Genomic DNA, 22319 nt, shown 5'->3' with positions numbered 1-22319 from the left:
AAAAATCAATAAATAAAAACAAATGTTACCCTCATGAATTTTAGCAAAAAGTTTGCTGTTGAATAAGAACAAGGATCAAAAGAGTCTATTAAAAACAAATTGGACGTAAGGATGCTTTTTCGCGGAAAAGAGGAAGGTCGACAAAACAGTGAAAAAATTGCTTGTGAAATATAATCATATAACACATGTTTTTAGGTTATTTTCCTGATACTGAATCTAATGACATAAAAATAAAAATTGCTCTAAGAAAAGTTATTGCCGGTTAAACGCAAAGGTGCTTGTTTTTTTTACTTCAATAGGTAGGTTTCTTTTGTTATAAGAAATTTGAATCTAAGGAGTATACGAAGTTATCTTGAGTGAAAAGGTGTTATTTTTTAAGAAATGATGAAATTCAGATTAAATACCACAAATACTAGGACAAAAATGGTACCCCAATGAAAATTGGTAAAAAATATTTTATTTATAACAGAAACCAAGAATCTAAGCAGACTATAAAAAAACTTAAGGTGAAAGGGTGTTTTTTGGGAAATGAGGAAAATCCCTTGTAAGTCCTATAAAATGAACGGTATAAAAGGTACCCTTACGAATTTTATTAAAAATGTTGTCTTGGCCATGGAAGTAATGAATAAAATCAGTTTATACATTTTTTTACTTTCTTTAGGTATAGGGCAAGTATTGGTTTCGTGTAGAAAAAAAAATTCGAGGTTTTAATCAAAACCAACATTACAATGATGGAGAAGATCAAAAAAGTGGTTTTCGTCATGCCGTCCATCTGTACATCGAGCTAGGGCCTAAACGGATAGATGGATTTACTTGAAACTTGGTACAGATGATTTTTGCGTAATACCCTAGGTCAGTTTTTTTTAGTTTTTCTATACCTCTTTTTAACGCATACCTCCTATATACCGTTTTCGAGGTATTGCAATTTTCTCAAAAATGGCTCTAACGATTTTGATTAAATTTGGTGTACGTTATACTCTTATTGATTGTAATAAAACTGCGTTTTTAGTTTTTCTCAAAAAATACGGAGAACGGAAATATGGCGTTGCCGTTTTTTCAAAAATTGACATTTTTTAAGTTCATATATTTGATCAAAGCACAAGTTAATTTTATTCAAAATTTTAAGACATCACTTTGAAGTGTAAAATGTATAATCAGATTAAAAAAAAAAAGTTTTTGAAAAATTTTTTTTTTAAATTTTGGATTTTTTTTTAACTTTCGATTTTTTCTTTAATTTTTTTTTCCCGACACTAAACAAAATCTTTAATTTCCAATAGATATTTAAGATAAAGATACTTTGAACTACAAGAGCAAGTACGTGCGACCCAGTCGTGCATTTTATTTTTATGTGAAAAGGTGTTTTTTTTTTAAGTGCAGAGAAAATGTGGGTAAAGCTATTGGAAAAACTAAAATAATAATAATAATGTTACTTTTGAGATTGGAAATAGTGAAACAAAAATTGATGGGCCACCCTGATGAAATTGGTATTCATAAAAACATGCATTCGGTTGCATTCGGTTTTCATAAAAACATTTGGGTGAAAGGGTTTTTGGAGTGAAAACTTCTTTAGTATCGTAGTGATTTGAAACAAGATGAAACGAAAAAGCCACATGAAAAATCAATTGATCATAACTTGTTTGTTTTAATAGATAGATAAATGAAATTTAATTTACAGTAGATAGGTACTTAAATAAATTATAATTGTGCAAAATTTCAATTAATTTCATATTCAAAATTCTGAGATAACGGTGAAAAGATGTTCTTTTTTTGAACACGTTATATTTTTGGATCTAGAGCACATAAATTTATTTAACTTTAATACACATGCTGATAATATTGATATATCACATTTGATATATCACACATAATGGTACATGCTCTACAAGTTATATAATCTTTAATTGAAAAACTTGAAAAATACCTCAAAACACCTGTGAAGATCTGTTGCCGATGACCAGCCACAAGTGTAGGAAGTACCGTAATCTCAGTTTGAAATTTCGACATGGTTGGCTTTAAAAAATTCTTACTTTTTTTGTAGGCATGTTAGAAATATGATTGAAGCGTTTTATAAAAGGTGAAATAATAATGATATAAAATTTATTATAGGTTGTCATTGAAAAAATGGATTTAATAGCGGTAGAAGAGAAAAGAGATTGATTGTTTTGCTTTTTTTATGAAAACTAATTGGGTTAAAAAAATTCTAGCTCTTTTTGTAGATGTTGTATAGACATGGTGGATATTAATATTTTGACCTGAAACAATAAGCTTTCAGATGGTATAAAATATATCGTAGGTTGTTATATAAAAAAAGTGATGGAATAAAAAAAAGTTATATATTTTCGTTTGTTTTTTCATGTTTAAAACACCATCTCCCAAAAAATTGAACACGACCGACTCAGTTGGTATTGCCATGTTCAAAGGAGAGATCCTGAGAACCCCGTCAAAAAAGCAATATCATACAACGTTCCAACACGAAATAAAAAGAAAGGTAGGCCTTAAACCTGGTACAAGCAAATGCAAAAACACCAGCATTCAGTTGGCCTTAGAAATGGAACAATACAAAACCGGGAGGCTTGCCGCCGATTTCTGAGGTCAACCCGGCGAACCCCACAAGCGGATCACTAGTGTGAAGCAGTAACGTGGGATAGTTATGATCCCCTCGACATCGAGATCATAACAGGGCCGAGAAAAAGGAAGAAGAAGAATTTTCGTTTGTTTTTTTTGGAAGAAAAATGATTTTTAAGGTTTCACTTCAACCACGTGTGAATTGCATATATGATTGTTTTTTATTAAGTAGAGTGCATTGAAACTACATAGACTTTTCTTATGAGACATTAAAAACTGTAATTGGTCCCAAAAAGCCAATGATTCGTGTATAACATCTAAGAAAAAACGTTCAATTTGTCATCGACCGCGAAAAATAAATTAAAAGCTGCGGACAGCACACAACAAAAAACAAGCACCTACTGAGCTACTGACTGACCTAGCGCAATACTCGTTTTTTTGCAGTAAAAAACTATCTATCCAAGAAAAAAATGCATGGTCAATAGAATAAGAAAATGCACTAAAACATTTTAAAAAAATCTCGAAAAATTAGTTTTTAGTATTTTGGTTTTCGGGATTCTAGGTTTTTTAGATTCTGGATTTAAGGTTTTCAGAATTTCAGGATATCTGTTTTCAGGATTTTTACACCAACCCGACAATTCTTTATATCTTTGCAAAACAACTTATTCCAATCATCTTGTTGAATTTTTACTTTTCAAGATTTATATTTAATTTCTCGCGCCATTTTCTTTTAAAGAACACTACTTCACAAAAACAAATAAAATAATTCAAACTAAACCAAAAAGAAATCTATCAAATAAATTCATAATAACAAATATTCCAACCCCTTCATTATCTCCTCCACGTGTTAAAGTTTTACCTACCTAATTAAATTTTGTCTACAACAATGTAAACAAGAGTAATTACAAGTTACATGAAGAAAAAGTCAATTTCGTGCTATCAAAATTCAACTAAGTTCACATAGATCTTCACCTATATCTAATTAATTATTAATGTCTAAATACAACCTTGACATTGAATATTTTTATTATTACATATTGATATTACCAATTAGCTATTTAACTATCATCATATATTACAATATCCATTTAATAAAAATTCTCGACACATCTGATCATCACTCTTCTAATTGCTTAATCATTTGATTTCTTTTTGAAAGCTTTGACAAAAACATAAGCAGTGCACCCGCCAGCAGTGCCTGACAAATTTATCTATACCACTGTATTCTGCACTGTTAGCAGCATTCAAAGATCATGCATGATGCGCTCATACATTGCGCAAAAAGTAAACAGAAAAAACTTGTTGCATTCGTGAACTTTGTTTAGAAAAGGCACCCCAGCTGGGCGTCTAATGCATAACATGGGGATTCCTATCTCACAACTTAAACAGGGTATTTTTTTTTCTGAATAAATACGTAACCTGTATAAGGGTGATGTTTTATTAATGCTGTTTGATCTTTGATGAATTAATTCATTATCACTATTAACATTGCATTAAAAAAATTATTGCAAACAAATTTGTTTGAATACGGAAAAAAAACACCCTGTTCTCTCTGAAAATGTCTATAAACGTCTTCTCGCTATTCTATCATAAATTCGATATTTTTTCAATAAATATCATCTCACAAAATTGAACTCTTTTGTTTATTTTGATTTTGTGGAGATGCTGATCGACGTGTGATATCGAAAATGCCAACCAAATTATACTTTATTATGCATTCATTCATAATGTGTGCAGTGCGCAGTCTATCTTCATGATGCGATATCGAAAAAGAGCTGCCAGAGAGCTAAACAAAACTGTTGATTTTAAAAATACGAAGATTTAAGTGAATAAGTGACACGAAAAAGTTTGAGCAAGTCAGGGTTGCCGGGTTCAAAAAAAACTCTGCAGCTTGTGGAATATTATTTTTTGAATTTATAGAATTTTTTGCCGAGGTGCTATTGGAACATCGAATTTTTTTAGATAGTTTTTAAACAGATGGCAACCCTATTCCAAAATCTTATGTATTAAAGAGCCTTTGCAGATCAATTAAATCGTTAAAAGTTTATAAAAATGCTCTGCGAACAAGAGACTGTTAAATATTTTTTTTTTGGTGTGTACGTGTACGTCACATTTTCATGTCATTCATTGAGTACATTTTATTATTCAATGATAATACAAAAAAATCGAAAATTAGTGGATACTGTTAAGGTCATTGTTCTTTTTTTGTTACGTTTTAATTCTTTTTATATTTTTTGGTTTATCTGTTTTTAAATAATGTTTATTTGTTTAGTAAGCCAGGCAAACAAAATAGTGTGATGTTTTGTTTTCATTTCGATGGAATTTGAAATTTCTTCCGGCGGCCGACGACGACCGACGATGTTGTTAATAATAGAATGTTTAATTTTGTATTAAAATTGATAGACGGGTACTAAATTTATAAATCATGTGGATAGTATTTAATATTAATGTGAATTTGATAGAATAAGATGCCAAAGAAAATTGCCATTTTGCTAATAAAATATAGTGTCATTATTTTGGCACCATTCTTTTATAGTGATTTTCTTATAGAATTTTGAAAATTATGACGAATTTTTTAAAGAAATTGAAATTGTTTATTTTGAAGTCTTTTGTGATTTAAGCCCTTAAAGACTAGTTGCTGACAAAAATGACGTATCACGGGCTTTAATCTATTAAAAATGTCTATATTTTGAGCATAAAACTGTCTAAATTTTGTCCGAAATGAAATGATTACGCTGGTCGGCAAAAAAACACAAAAAGTCGGGAGCAAGAACTCTGTAAGGTGATTTTAATAAACTTGAGTGTGCTGAATTCAAGACAGTTTACAGATTTTTTCCATCAGGTCTAGTTTTTGAGCTCTGCTCATCACAATTTTAGCTATAAGGTCCCAAAAACTAATTTTAAATTAAATGTTTTTTGACATTTGATCTAAAAATATTATTTTTCTATAATATTTTGCTATTTTTCAACCGAATCAGGAGTCGAAAACTGAAATTTACTTCAAATCTGCTTCAAAGACCATAAGTTACCATAACCACCAAGATTTTGAGATATCATACCTTTCTATACCAAATATTTTTTAGAAAAAAATAATTTTGAAAATAAAAATAAACGTATTTAAGACCATAAAATATAGCTTTTGAATATTGCATATATGTAGTTTTACAAAAAAAAATTTAACGGTGATGAAATTCAACGCCAAAAGTACCAAAAAAACGCGTTTTTGACCTTTTAATATTTAAATATTTTGAAAACTTGACGTGCCAGTGACATGTTGACTTCAGATTCGGAATCAGCACACAAAAGCCCTATAGAAAAGTATGGTTTGGTTCAAGCTCAATTTTCGTTGCCGACCAGTGTTATTTTTCAATATTTTCAATGTTTTTATTTATTGATGCGTAGTGTACATAAAGTTCCACTAGACTTTTTAAGAAGTCATAACGAGTTTAAAAGTTATTATGTTTCTTTATTAATGATCCACCTGATTGATTTGTTTATTGATGATTGACATTATGGCTTACAAAAAATTATGCTTGATTCAAAATAAATATAATTCATCAATGAATGTGAGTCACGTGCCATTTTGTCTAACAAAAAATATTTTACAATTTTTATCTTGTCGATTAGCAAACACTAATCTCATTTTTTTTTTAATTGTGTATAATAAAATCATTTAAGTGCCACTTAATTTTGCTATGTAAACATAAGTTGTGTATTTTTTTTTTTTTTTTTTTTTTTACTTAGAAAATGACATAAGTTCATGTTAAATACGAAATAAAATACAATACTACGTCTCATATTGTATATGTTTAAAGCCCATAAGCTATAACTTATGAATAAAATCTAATTATAAAACAATACAAAGTTTCTGTATGTGCGCTTTACACAACAAAATCAATTTAACAAATAAACGTTTTTTTTTTTTAAGAGTTCTTGGACGATGCTACACCTCTATCTTACCCAATGATGCTACTACCTGTGTGGTAAGCTTTGAAACTTTATTTGAAGAATCCAAGTGATATGTGAGTCCACTTAGCATCATCACTAACCATCTGCTGTATCTTTTGCGCGTATCGTATATTGAGAAATAATTTCTTAAACAAAGAAAAACAAATTATATATATTTGAGTACCGGCTGAAACCTTACACATTAGTTGGCAATGACCATGGTTGTACTTATGAGTAAATATGTACGGTAAGGCGCGGAGTTTTTAAAGTTTTTTTTCTTTTTGGTCACTGTGGCGTATGTGGAACATTTTATTTTAAACAAACTGTTATTGGTTAAGAAAAGTTTTTGTTAACCTAAACAAAAAACTATACCAGTTCACCATTGTTAACATTGTTCAAATTATCAACATTATCAAGTTGCCAGTCAAAGTTTTACACGTGAAGTGAATGTCCTGATGCACTTTTCACACCCACATGATACGATCATAGATGAAGTGTTAGAAATACCAGACGACCTTCTTATTCGTTCTGATTGTATTTTATTGCAACTGTGATATTAACATAATAACTTACTCCGTACAGAAAAATTCGCTGAAAGAATACTTTTTTTGGTACTTTTTGCCTATATTTTCACTATTTTTGATCATTTAAGCAGGTGAGTGTAGTTACTAGTTTTAATATTTTTAAAATCTTTTAAAAACCTTTATAAAATATTTGTATAACATTTGAGAGTCTTAAATAAAAAAATGCCCATTTTTGCAGGCTTTGTATGTTTATAAATTATAACCATCGCACCCAATCACCTTTATTTTATTCTTAGGCCAAAGTTTGGATCCGTCCCTGGTTTCAAGTGTCTTCGAAGACAGGAAGTAGTAAATTTTGTTGCTTTCAATGCGTATAGTCAATGATTGTGTCACTTACTACATATATTACCGATTTAAAAAAAAAAATTGTATCAGAACAAATAGGTAGGTATTATAAACAAAGTCTCCACTTATTAATATCATGTACCATTAGACTGATTCAAAAAAAAATTTTTTCGTTCAAAGCATTGTTATAAATGATGAAAAAAAAAATACTGTAAGAGTTTCAGCCCTTAATATTAACATTAAGTACCGCCGCATCGCAAATTTCTATTTCCCATATGATTTACATGGGAAAGATTGTGTTTTTGAGTTTGGAATTTTATAACTTTTTAATGGTTCATCAAAAAGGCCAGATAATTTTATAAATGCAATTTTGTAGAGCGTTCAATTTTATACAAGAAAATGATTAAATCTGGCCTTTTTGATGAACCATTAAAAAGTTTATAGAAGACAAATTTTGAATTCTGATGAATTATACCTCTTATTGAATAATAACAATCCCACTAAATAATGCAAAAAAAAAAAAAAAAAAAAACACAAATCTTTTATAGATGTTGTTTTTGTTTGCAATATAAATAAAACATAACTGTTCTTAACGAAAGTTGAATTTGCATTTGGAGCAAACTTCTGATTTAACAGAGGGTTTGCTAAGTCAGGGGTGTAACACTACGAAAAGTTTTAAAAAATTGTCTTAGTGAATTCTCAGCCGATTTTTATGAAAAGAACATCGTTGAATCTGGAATTAAAATATTTTTAACATATTAATGCAATGCAATAAAATTTTCTAAAGCAAGTGTGTATGAGCAAAATCGATGTCAAGGTAAAAACAATGTAGGAAAGAAATTCCTGATCTCATGAAGTCTAGGTTCGAATTTTTGACAGACTCAAAACAAAAAAAAATTGAATTCAAGTGCTTGCTCTTATGGTTAGAGTAGCTCTTATCTTAGATTTTATTAGGAAAAATTAAATAGGGTAAATTTAAAATTTGATTTTATGAAAGAATTTCTGATATAATGTAAAAAATACATAAAATTTGTTTTTATAACTAACGAAAACCGTTTTTAATGATTTTGATCACAAATCGTAGTGTACATAAAGAGAGATTATGAATGTAATGTTGTTAAGATTAGTCACTGTAGTGCAGATATTTTAAAAATTGAGTGTAATATTGATAAGGAAAAGTTAACCATTTTTAGCATTTATCGTCTGCATGAAAATAATTTAAACAAAAACATTTTTATTGAACATATGAATGACTTACTTAGAGATGTAAAGATGAGGAACTTATTGGTGTTAGGAGATATTAACATAGACATATTAAAGAGTAACGTAGATACTGATAACTATATGCTTCTAATGTCCTCATATGGTTTGGAATCGCTTGTAATGGAACCTACACGAATAACAAACTCATCTAAAACATGCATTGACCATTTGTTCATAAGGTTAATCAAGCAATTCAAATACAAATTACTTGCTCAAGTTCTGGACCATAAAATTACCGATCACTGCATGATAAATCTTAATATACTCGTAGATAAATGTCAACCATATACTATTCATAAACCTATACCTTTTAAAATTGTTCGGAAAACAGATTTTATTTCCTTAATAAGACGTTTGACGTTTGAGTTCTGGGATCCGGTCTACGCAGAGAATAATCCCTCATTGGCGTACGAAAAATTTATTTATTTATTAGGAAATCATATTGAAAATTGTACTGATGTAATGAATCCAAATAGCTCTAAATCAAAACGTTTTAAGCCGTGGATAAGTCAGGGGTTGTTGAAAAAAATAAACACAAAGAACGAATTTAGGAAAAAATGTTTACGATATCCACAAAACAACAATTTAAAAAAGCACTACGAAAAGATAAATGAGGAAGTTAAATCACTTATAAATATGAGCAGAGATAATTACTATGCTAATAAGCTCAAGAACTGTAAAGGGAACATTAAAGAAGAGTGGAAAGTTGTCAACAACATCCTTGGCAATCAACCTCATAAGGATAATATTTTAAAAATTGAATTTGAGGGTAAAACAATATCAGATCCTGTCAAGATATCTAATCATTTTAATAAATTCTTTATAACTGTCCCAACTGATTTAAAGCCTCTCCCATTACAAAATAATTGCTCTTGCGATTTATTTCCAGATTTAGTTGACGAGACATTTCAAAGTAAAACTTTTGTTTTTACTCCTTTTTCTCCATTGGAAATACAAAAAGAAATTTTATCTCTGGATAACAAAAATTCAAGTGCCTCTGACAATATCAATAATTGCCTATTGAAACAAATTTCATTTTATATTGTTGATGTACTAAGTCATTTATTTAATTTAAGTGTGGTTTCTGGTACTTTTCCTACATCTTTAAAAACTGCCGAAGTCATTCCACTATTCAAAAAAGGTAATCGAATTTCAATGTCTCAATATAGACCCATTTCAATTCTCCCAACCTTCAGTAAAATTTTTGAAAAGCTAATAAAAAAACGCATTGTAGCTTTTCTAAATAAAAATAATTTTTTTAGTGATGAACAATTTGGTTTTCGAGAAGGGAGATGTACTGAAGATGCCATTCTTAAAGTTTGTAGCGAAATAAACGATAGTTTAAATAAAAAAAATACATCTGTAGTTCTTTTCATAGATATGACTAAGGCTTTCGACATGGTCAATCACGGTATACTTTTAGACAAATTGTACAAAGCTGGATTGAGAGGAGTTATACATAGATGGTTTTCTTCGTATCTCTCAGAAAGAAGTCAGCGTGTGAAACTTGACAATAATTATAGTGATGAATTAAATATAAATATTGGCGTTCCTCAAGGATCCGTTTTAGGACCTCTTTTATTTTTAATATATATTAACTCACTATTCATACAAAACTTCAAAAGTCAAGTTACCGCATTTGCTGATGACGTAACTTTTACGTATTCGGATAAAAATTTGTTTGACTCCACCGTTAAGCTTAATATGGATTTACAAATCCTGCGGCAATGGTTTGCAAAACATGAATTACTTATAAGCGAAAAAACTAAAATGATGATTTGTAGCTTAAAGGGTCCTTACCCTGATGAATGTGAGGTTTATTTCCATTCCACTAATTGTTCAAGATTTGCCTTATCAGCTCACACATGTGGCAAAAAAAACTTTTCTGATGACTTTATGTGTACAAATTGTTTTAAAGTTGAAAATGTTGAATGCTTTAAATATTTAGGTGTTTTAATTGATAAAAACATGAGCTGGAAACCGCATGTAGATGAACTAAAAAAATATATGTTATCCGTGACGCGCAAAATGTATCTTTTGAAACCCCACTGCTCAGCTAAAATTCTCCTGCAGATATACTATGGATTGGCGCACTCTAAGTTACAGTACGGTATTGCTAGTTGGGGTGGAATATACAACTGCACAATAGAACAATTAAATGTTGCCCAAAAACATATGATAAGACTTATATGTAGAGTCAACAGGCTAACAAGTACCTGGCCTCTTTTCCTTAATCTTCGGGTGCTTCCAATAGCTCATCTTTATATCTTTAAGGTTTTGAAAGTGTTTTTTTTACGAAGCGGTTATAGTGCTACCTTGAGAAGTTCAAACATTTATGGATTAAGAGTGAATAACATGGCAATGGTAAATATTCCTTTATCTAATAGGACACACTTTTATAAATTTTACACTGCGGCGGCACCTAGGTTTTTTAATAAACTACCATTTGAAATACGAATAGAAAAGCAATCAAATTTGTTCATAAATAAAGTAAGGAATTGGCTTTTTACTGTGGATAGTTCTATGGTCAAATTATTTTTAAACTGAGTTTGATATCAAAACAAATTATTTTTCAACTAGCTTTCATACTTAAAATTGTCTTTCTTTTGCAATTTGAATTAATTTCTTTTTTTGTAATTTTGTAATTTCATAATACATATTACCCCATAAACACATAATAAAAAAAAAAATGAAATTTTAAAATGACGGATCATTCGCCTCTAGTCACACAAGTGCTACAGAATGATACCTTCTTCTAAAAATTATTAATCTTGTTACAATTACTATATAATATTATTATTGTATGTAAGGTATTAACTATGTATTAATAATTTTAAGAAATTTAATAATAAAAAAAAAAAAAAAAAAAAAAATATGAAATTTGCTATCCGATTTCTTAATATATAATTTCTTAATAAATAAAATTAATACACCCTTATAAACGAAAGTTCGAAATATTTCACTAACCCGTGTATAAATAAATTGATTTTTCAAAAAAAAACTAATTTGGAATATTTTTTTAAAATACAAAAATGTGCTATTTAAAAATTTTAATACAACGGTTATTTTAAAGCTTTTGTATAAAAGTTTTCGTTGAAATCGGGTTAGTCGTGTAGGTACGAGATATTCAGAAACATAAGAAAATGGTTCTATGGCAGGTACTGTTAATAACGGTTCAAAAGGTTTATTTCAAAATCTGGGTCTTATCTGTAACATTACACACAAACATTTAAATCAAAATCGTTAAAGCAGTTCTTGAAAAAAAACAAATTCTCTTCTATTTCCACTGTACCGTTAGTTTTGTGTCCTAAAAAAAATTTCAATTTACCCTGTAGGGAATCACACAAAACTACCAATTTTGAAGAAAATTGTTTTACTAGTTTAGACTGTAGTTCGAAGTATATTGTATATGCAGACAGGCAGACAGAATATCGGGAACCACATTTTTTGGCATTATCCATCATAGTAATGTCATGTCGAGTTTGATTTTTTTTTTAAGAATCCTTAAATTTCCCTATGGTATGGAGGGTGTAGCCTTGTCAATTTCTCCCAAGAGGCAATACTCCTGAAAATGAAACATGCACATTGCACATAGAATTAAGACAGTTTCCTTTCATTTTAGTCGTTTTTTTTTTAAAGATAATAATAATTCTTATCAAAATGAAATGAAGTTCACTTTAAATTAAACAGAGTTCAAGCGAATTCCATTTATTTTAAGAAGTAATCTTATTGTTTTTAAGGGTGGGATTGCCATTATCTTATTTAAATGCATACGGAAGGAAATCTTTTTTTTATTTATCAAAATCAAAAATCGCCTTAATCGATCTAAAACAGATACACCCCTGTCTTAGACCAACCCACCACCACCCATTCGAATGTTTTTATTTTTTTTTTTTTATTCTGTTTGTTTGTTTTATTATTCATTCAAATATATCTAAAAGGTGTTTAAATGTTGATAAGAAAAAGAAAAATCTGCTATAAAAAATACCCGCATTTGCATAAATTCTTTTTTTATTTGTTTTTGTTCTTTTAGATTATTTTTATAAACGTTTCTCTGAATACTTTTGCTTGCACTGCAGTCAAATAGTAAATGGTTAAGTTTAGAGATACCTACTCTCGAGTAAATTCTTATTTAGCTTATCTCTAATAAGCTAATCAAAATTGTCTGCTTCTGCTTCATTAATTTTCTTATTATTGAACCTAATTACAATATTTTATTTTTCCTCTCATAAATATCTATGTCGAGAATTGAGGATTTTTCAGAGATGAGATGAAGATACTCAATTACTCTCTTCTTCTCAGTAAATCTTTTAGCTTTTAACAGAGATATAGAGAATTTTTAAATTAAATTTCAATCTTAGTGCTCAAAATCTATCTGAGAAAACGATCGTGCCCGCTGTGATCTTGCTTAATAGAGATACATTTTGCAGTTAGGTCGAACATATTTGAAATTATTCAACCCCAAGCACTCAGTCTCGTGGTCTTTAATCGTTAAGTTCTTCAAGAAAATATATTTATTAAACACCCCTCAGAGACTTTAGACCCAGAATATAAAAAAAAGCTAAAAACTGCTTGTGTTTATTTTCTTTGATTTTTTCTTCTTCAACCGGAAGATCTACACCGAAGATCTTTCAAAGAAGTTAGATCCGCATTTTGTAGATACTTTTTTGTTTAGTTTTATTTTTTCTGTATTTTGTTTGTCTTGCGGGTCAATCTTATCATGGAATGTGCTACCAGTGATTTGTTTAGATTAATGACGTTATTAATGTCGCTTGTATTGGCTACAACAGCAGCCGGTGGAGGAAGAGATCCCAGTGTATGCATTTTAGAATTCTTTTATTAAACAAAAAGATTTAAAATAATCTTCATATATATTCTAGCTTCCCCATAATGTGTGCAGCAAAGAGATAACAATTCAAGGTGATCAAATATTTACGTGGAAACATTCGAAAGCTAGCGAAACAGATTTTGTAATATCTGAGCCAGCTTGTTTACAAAAAAATGGCACAATTATTTTGCGAAAGTGTGCTGCGGCAACTGGCGAATGGATACCAAAAAACTCTCCAAAATGTGATCATGCACCGGAGAGTTTTTCCCCCGATCATCATGTTTGCCCGGAAGATCTAATCGAAATACCCACTCGCAGAGGTTCAAAACCTTTATGTGTCAAAATATCCGATGAAACTGTTGCATGGAGTGATCGTTTGTGTTTAGGATCCGATGCAACGATTTTTGATTTAAATGATCACGAACGTGATGCGATCTATCAGTATCTACGATCACATGAGCATATCAAAGCCTTTTGGATACCTGTACAAAGAGCCGATGGAAATAGATATAATCCACTGATATGGAAGCTACCTGGCCGAGAATGGGGTGATCATTTTACAAAAGTCGAATACAATGAGCTTTCTGATAAGAGCTGTTTAATTGCCACCGTTAATCCAATACCTGTTTTCGAAATGAGTCATTGTCGTGAACGACATCATTCGGTATGTGTATTTAAGCGTAAAAATCTAGCTATAAAATCTGTTTGTCCTATAAATTATGGTGCACTGAGCTATAAGCCAAACATCTGCTATGGCATCGAGTGGGATGTCGAACCACATCAAGGTGCCAGGCAATTGAGTACTGGGGAGTACTTTGGCAACCGCAATGCCATACGTCAGATCTTCAATATGATTGACTATGACGAAGATGAATATTTTTTACTTAGTCCAGCACATATTGATGGGGTAAGATATAATTTATTGATGAATATTAAGGAGAAATTGAAAATTGGACTTGGTTATCGATCGGTTAGATATTTGGGTATGGAGGTGATAAGTGATCAGGGTGCGATGGTTGAGATGTTTTTGAAATTTGATCCCGAAATGGATGGGATTGTGCTGACAGTTTATAATCGGAATTCTATTTGGAGATTAGATGAGAAAGATTATGGAATAAAATGCTTCACTAATGCTGATTATGAAGCTATACGATCGGTGAAGATCAAAGATATTATTTGGGAAAATCCCGATCAGACGAAAACAATGTTCGAATTGAAACTTTATGGTGATGGTCCAGGTTATTATTGGTGTGAAGCACATTCAGCTTATAATTTTACTTTGTTGCGATCGAAGAAGATCATTGCTGCAAGGAAGCATAAAGGACACATATTTGCCTTGTTCTTCGATATGCCTTGTGAAGGGCAGAAATGTCAAGAAGTTCATGGAAATATGAAGGAATTTGGTAAACAAGCTGAAAAAACTATGAAAAATCTCATGGATATCCGAAGTGAAAGGGATGTCTTCAAAGAATTGAAGATTAATAGTGTAAGAGTGATGAATATCGAATGGATTGATGAGAATCTTCAAAGTATTTCGGTTCTGTGTCATGTTTCAGCTTCATTAAAGAACTCAGCTGTTGATGATAGTGATGAAGTGAGTAGTGAAGAAGATGACGAAGAAGAAGATAATCGAGGAATCCGACATGATACATCGGTTCGTATGACAATTCGGAATCTTCTAAGTGATTTATTAAAATTGCACAATTCAACTAGTTTTGCGGTGAATAGTACAGAATTTTGTTTCCCTGAACTTCTTCCAGATAACTCGAAGAATCAATGGACAACAGCTACTCTGGGAGAAACTTCGACAACTAAAGAATTGTGTCTTCAACCGAATGGTCTTCCAATAGCTCGACGATGTGTAGGAGATTTCCTCTATGGAGCAATGTGGGAAAAAGTTGCTAGCAAACAAGTAAAATGTATTCAAAAAATTCCTTCAAAATTGATTACAAGTCATTTGTATGAAATCGATCATTCAAAAAGATCCAATAAAGATCCCGAAAGAGCAATGAAAGATATCAAATCTATCATCCGAAAAAATGTGAAACATCTAATTCCAGCTGATCTTTTCTACTTGGGTAGAATTTTACGAAGTATTTCTTCAAAAGTAATAGCTCTTAGATCAATGGTGAATACAACTGCTAGCGGACCATTATCATTGTCAACACAAAGCCTAGAAAGTTTAACAAAAGCTACAACAAGTGATATTATAAGCATTTACAATTATTTAATGAAAGTCAATGTAGATGTTATAAAACCATCAATTAGATTGAATTCAACAAACATCCTGCTTGACGCATTCGAGAGGCTAATTGATGAGGTTTCAACAGCACCCCATCAGACCACGGTGACAGGCACGAGTAGTGATAACAATGATGATCATCATCATGAAGATCATCATTCTGTTGGTATAGTTGAAATGAGGGATGATGAAAATGAATTAATTGAGAGCATTAACTTTGATGATGGGGTTGTAGTTCGAATAACACCAAAGTTGATTGTGTTCGTTATAGATCCAAATGTTGCTAATATCACTGGATTGGCATTATACAAGTCTAAGTCCGATAAAGCTATTTATCGAGGTATATTTGAAGATAATAATTATAGATTTCTTCATTCGAATCAGTCGATTGAGGAATTACTTGAAGAAGATGATCTTCAATTGGCTACATTTGTTCCAGAAATTTTACTCGAACGTTTGGATGAGATTTCAAGTTTGGCAAAGAATCTTACTGCTGCCGATCATCCAGATCCACGAATTGTGATCAAGATTTTTACAAATGATAAACTTTTTCAAGAAGATCTTGATATAACCGATAAGAAAGTTTACAGCAAGATCGTTTCGGTGTCAATTCCTGGACATGATCGTGATCTTCCAGAGTTACTTCCATTGATCATGAGGACACCTTCGGACAATAATAATGAAACTGAAGCAAGTTGTCGATATTGGGACTATAACACTTGGGCTAAAGACGGACTGGTGTTTTTGGGAAGATCACAAAGTGACAATAATTTGGTTTGGTGTGGATGTTCGCATTTAACCCCGTTTGCCCTTCTTATCGGGGGTTATTATAACTTGACAGTTTCTTCTGATATTGTGGTGATCACAGATATTCATCGAGAGGCTTTGGATATCATCACTCTTATGGGTTGTTCCTTGTCATTGATTGGAATTATTGGAATCTTCATAACAGCTGTTACCTTTCAAACATGGCGGGAAAAGGCTTCTTCAAAAGTTCTTCTTCAATTATCTCTGGCTATTGCTCTTCAGATGGTTCTGTTTTGCTTCGTGAACACTGAAGATTACACTTCTCACCTTATCGAAAATCATATATTTTCAAGTTGTGTGGCTTTGGGAGCTTGTTTGCAGTATTCGGTGTTGGTTCAATTCTGCTGGATGATGATCATTGCCTATCTTCAATTCAAACGATATGTCAAAGTCTTTGGAAACAGTCGACCTAAACGATTTTTTATCAAATCATTCTGCATTGGCTGGGGAGTTCCCTTAATTCCTGTGCTATTGGTGGTTTTACTAGATCGGCAGTCATACATTCCACGTGAAAGTTCTGGATCGGCGATTTGTTACCCCACCGGAAGATCCCTTTATTTGGGGATATGTCTACCAGTTGCCTCGGTGATTGTTGGTAATCTTGTAATCTTCATTGCAGTCATCTATAATATAGTTCATGGTCCGGATATATCTATCAGACACAATGATAAAAGAATGGCAATATCACAAATCAGACTTTCAGTCTTATTATTCTTTCTTCTTGGATTCACTTGGATATTTGGTCTTTTAACAGCCATGAAGGCAGGAATAATATTTTCGTATTTATTTTCAATTACTGCAACTATACAAGGTTTTGTATTATTTGTGTATTTTATACTTTTGGATCCAGTTACTAGAAGTATGTGGACAGGTTATTTGGGTAGAATTTGTGGAGTCAAAAATGATAAGAATTCGAAGGAATTCACTACTTCAATGTCGTAAATTTTATTATAATTATTATAACCATAATCCCAAAGTAGAGTATTATTTATCTATTATGTTATATTTTTGCCATAACTTACTGTACAGGGAAAGGCCATTTATTTTTTGTTTTAGTTTTAAGAATCTCATAATTAATGTTAAAAAAAAAAATGTACTTAGTATTTATCTATTTATTTTTATGGAATATATAAGAATTTAAACCAAAATGTTTTTAATATTTTCAATGAACAATTTTCTTCTATAGGCATCATCTTTTGCCTTTTTTAGAGTAAAAAATGTTCAAAAATGTAAAAAAGAGAAGATATAGCTGGTATAAAATTAAGAAACAAAAAAAAAAAATCGTTCATGAGGTGCCTAATCTCGGAATTTTCGGAGTAAACTGGAGTGAACATCAGAGAGGTATTCCTATAAGATTTTTTTGTTGAAGGAGTTGCCATAAAAAGTTACCTATTTCTATAATATTCAATTTTGATTAAATATACAAGGTTATTACATACTAATGAATAGATGAATGAATAAGGCTTAAATTGAAATTTAAGAGCTTTTTTGCTTGATAAATTATTTAATCAAAATAATTCGATAAAAAATTGCAATAGATGCTGTATTTTTTGACAATGTTGCTAATTAAAATTTAAATTGATTAAATCTCAAAAAAAAAAGTGCGTCATTTGATTACTTTAAATAAAAATCAAAAAAATTACATATTTGGAAAAAAATATTTTTTTCCAAATAATTTTTTCATATAAAATTCACAAAAAAAAATTTGTACCTATTCCATTTTTAGTTATTTAAAAAAATTTTAAAAATTTCAGTACCTAACTCATTTTCGAAAACATGATTTAAAAAAAATCTACAACTTTTTTAAAATCTAAAATTTGTTTTCAAAATTTTGTTTTGTTTTTAATATTTTAAGACAACGTAAAATGTTCTTACATAAAACAAATTAAAGGCATTAATACCCATTTCGGATTTCTTACACACCTTAGGTTGTTCAAATAATATAATCGATGTTCGAAAACATCAGATTGTAACTTATTACCCAAAAGCATTCTTTTTTCTACAAAATTGATGCTTTTGTGTCTACCTCTTGAACAAAAATGTTACACATACACCACAGTGACCCGTAATTACATTTGTTTGCAATTAAAAAAATTCATGAAACACTTTTCATCCGGAATTAATATTTACAAAGTTTAGATTTTTGATGGAACGAAAATAGGGCCTTTAAGTTTTAAAGTAAATGAAGGGGTTCGTAGCTAAATGTTCTGCAAATTAGTTTTTAAATAATTTTCTGAGATGAAAAAAGAAAAAAGCCGAGACGCAGTAGTTCATTTTAAAACTCAGAACCCCAAGTTTTTATTTACAATGGCAACCGATTTGTTTTTCTTTTTTCAGTTTTAACTTCAAACCATATTATTATTATTATAATTCAGCAAAACAAAATATAAAATATAATTCAAACCATATGATTTAAATAACTCAAATATCTTGATCTTGTGACAAGTCCTTTTTCTAAAATATAAATGACTTTTTAAAAGAACCATCAGATAGCTATTTGTAAGAATAAATTATAAGTTACTACAAATGTGGAATTTTGGAATTCGGATTTTCGGTAATTTTTAAAACAACAAAAACACAAAAGGATTGAGATAGTGAAAGGGATATTAAGTCACAATTTTTTTTTTTTTTTTTTTCAAATAAACTTGAACTCCATGTTGATGATCATTTGCCTTGAAATTTGATTTTCGAGTTTCTCGAACCATTTTATAAAAATAAAATTAAAATTTTTAATTCGGAGAAATAGATAAATAGATTAAATTTTTTATGATATTTGATTAATAATAATTTTAGTGAGTTGCAATAAATTTATTTTCTTTAGGAAAAACTGCAAAGGAACTACAATCACTTCCTTTTTTATAATTATATTTTAATTTTTTAGTAGATAAGTCCACCGAAAAATTAAAAACAAAAATTAAAAAAAACACTTAATTTAAAGTTGAATATTTTGATTTTGATGTTAACCGATAAGTTTCAAAGGCTTAAGTTGTTTTTCCAAATTTCTAGAGCCTTGCGTTACTTTAAATATTAATGAGAAGGAAATAACAAATCACTGCACTTTATACTTTTCAGTTAAAAGGGCTGGAATTTTTTTTTTTTTTATATTTTTTTTTTCATGTGAACTTTTAAATTAGGAAGAACGAAAAGCTATTTTGAAATCCTTTTTCTAAATAAATCAGGGAAGAAAAATATTTTAAACAGGTACCTGTTTCAAGGTATCCAATAAAAATGATCCTCTGAACTTTTTCTTATCCAAATTGAAAAGTTCCAAGACCAAATTGACAAGTTAAGCGAGATTATAAGTTGAACCGAACCGACCGCTGTTTGAAGACTGAATATTTTTCAGATGATTCTTTCAGTATTTCGCCACTCTGATTTGGTTAAAAAATTGTATTTATTTTTTTTTTTGTCCGCTTGGGGTATGTGGCTTGATTAAATCAAATGTATATCGTATGATAATTCAACGATTATCCAATTTAAAATCAAGTCTACGACTTTATACTCGTACCCATGGAGTACATTGTACCATTTAAAGACGATGATGATGGTGATGATGTGACGCGACAGTAGATTTTCAGTTTGTTGTTTTTATTAGTTTTGAGTTCATGATGAACTCAAAGTTTAGTTTCTAGATTATTATATTGTGTTGTCTATTTTTTATTCTATCATTTTCTTTCTTTTGTCAATAAGTTCATTAGGTTTTAGGATGACTTTTTATTAGAAGGGCGCTTTTATGGCCTACATTTTAGTGAAAAGTATAAGTATTCAGAATGTTTTATTATTTTTTCGAAAATTTCCTTTGCCAGTCAAGGAGGGCGGGACCAGCCGTAAGTAATGTGCATCGTCTTCATTGTTTTTTTTTTTTTTTATAAAAACATTGTCCATGAAGAATTATTTTGTTTGTAAGCTTAAAAAATAGAAAACTAAGGAGCTATCAAATAAATAAATTGTGAAAACTACAAAGATTTTTAAAAACTTTGCATATTACTGTTCAATATTGGTACCCAGAACCAAAACTTGCCAACCGATATTAGGTTATCTATTACATTTGAATCATTTATTTTCAAAACATGATAAGTCCATGATTTTTAATTTTGCAGGAGCAGAAAAAAAACGTTCTATTTTCTTTTGATGTGTGTAGTAAAATTTATAAAAAATATATTCTGTAGAACTTTGCCTAGGTACAAAATACCGTTTCGATTTTAATTTTTGGAGAAATAGTTCAAAAGATAAAAAATAAAAACGCTTTTGGACTTATCATACTTTGAAAATAAACGGATGTGAAATTAGTTTTAAAATGAGTACACAATTATTTTGCTTTCATCCCCAGTCTATCACAAAATTGTATTTGAGATTAAAATATAATGTCCGGAGTGCTTCTTTAACTTTAAAGACTCTTTAAACTTAAGATTTTCAGCCAGTACCTTAATAGGCTATTGATTATGTCGAAAAAAACAGGGCAATAAGGAACTAAGACGTTCACGGGTTTTTATTGCAGGAATCGTTCAATGGGTTATAAAAGAACATAAAACCGCGGAGTGCTATTAAATGAGAGGGTGGAAACTGAAGATAGGGGTGTAAAAGCCCCCTTTTTGGTTTTTTCAATATATCTCGTAAACCGAGCAAAATTTTAGTATATTGCTATCAAAACTTTTTGTAGAGAATTGAATTTCCTATTAGAATAATGTTTTTTAAAAATTGAAAAAAAAAATTTCCATATCAAAATAGTCGAAACAATCATAAAAAAAATATATAAAAAAATCGATTTTTTGAGTTTTTTTGCTATTTTAGTTGTACATTTTTTTTGGGTTGAGATAGACATAAACATTGCTTCAAAGAAAAAAAGAAGATTAAATTTCCTTCAAAACCCTGTACTCACTAAATTTTTTCATTGAAAATTAACCGAAGTATGGCCATTTTAATCTATCTTTTTTTTCGCATTTTTAGTTTTACTCAAGTAAAAGAGAAACATTTGAGGGGAAAGTACGATAACTTAAGCACCAAGAACTGATAATGAGATTTTGTAGAGGGGTTAAATACAATCATTGTTTACTATGGGAGGGGGGATCTATGTCCCCCCGTTTTGGCGGGAGGGGCAATTTTCTAAAAAAAATACTTAAAATAAAAAAAAATTATTAAAAAACAACGGACACACTTACAGTTTTGATTTTAATCAATTGTTTTTGAAATACCCGATTTCAAAGTCAAAACTTGTGAAAAAAAGTTTAAAAAGCACATTGAGTAAAATTTTCACAAAGACTGTGGACTTCAATACGAAATTGATCGACAAAGTAAACTGTCTTAATTGATTTCTTATCAAATCATGAAAATCATAATGTTCCTATGCCTTCTACTTTTTGAGAAAATTGAAAAATAGACAAAATACTTTCATTATTGGAATCACTCGTTTATTTCAAAAACAATTGATTAAAATAACTTCATTTTAAAGTTAATATTAAGTATATACACTCCTGCTCAAATTTAACGCACATCCTATTTATTTTAAAGTAAAGTCCTGCTATTACTTTATGCCACAGTATCATGGTTATTTTCTCAAATGAGACAATAGTGATCTTAAATTAAAGGTATGGAATAATATGTTTGTCCTGAAGATTTGGGGAGAGATTTGCTGAAGTCTGTCTGTTAACCCGCGAGCCTTTTAAAGAAGAGTCATAAAATTTCATGGAGTTAAATCTGCTTTACAACACCTACGGAGTTAGCGAGCCTTTCTAGACCTAAGTTAAGTACTTAAAAATACTTGACTGATGCCCTCGAACAGCATCTGGTTCCAATCACC

The 22319-nt window shown here is 30.1% G+C and overlaps 2 protein-coding genes across 2 annotated transcripts in view; one reads left to right on the top strand and one right to left on the bottom strand.

Moving 5' to 3' along the window:
- LOC129913507 (aminopeptidase N) overlaps nt 1-19868 on the bottom strand; it is a 43286-nt gene extending 23418 nt beyond the window's left edge. Inside the window, exon 1 of the mRNA XM_055992232.1 lies at nt 19728-19868. The gene's annotated coding sequence lies outside the window, so the exon portion shown is untranslated. The remainder of the gene's footprint in view (nt 1-19727) is intronic.
- Nucleotides 12590-17659, top strand: LOC129913506 (uncharacterized). The gene is made up of 2 exons (XM_055992231.1): nt 12590-13461; nt 13526-17659. Exons 1-2 carry the CDS (start codon nt 13366-13368, stop codon nt 17462-17464), a joined length of 4035 nt encoding a protein of 1344 aa, XP_055848206.1. The 5' UTR covers nt 12590-13365; the 3' UTR covers nt 17465-17659.
- Nucleotides 19869-22319: the final 2451 nt, after the last annotated feature.

This window comes from Episyrphus balteatus, chromosome 3 (genome assembly GCF_945859705.1).
Source record: "Episyrphus balteatus chromosome 3, idEpiBalt1.1, whole genome shotgun sequence".
Taxonomy (NCBI): Eukaryota; Metazoa; Arthropoda; class Insecta; order Diptera; family Syrphidae; genus Episyrphus; species Episyrphus balteatus.
This window is presented reverse-complemented; position numbering and strand designations above follow the sequence as displayed.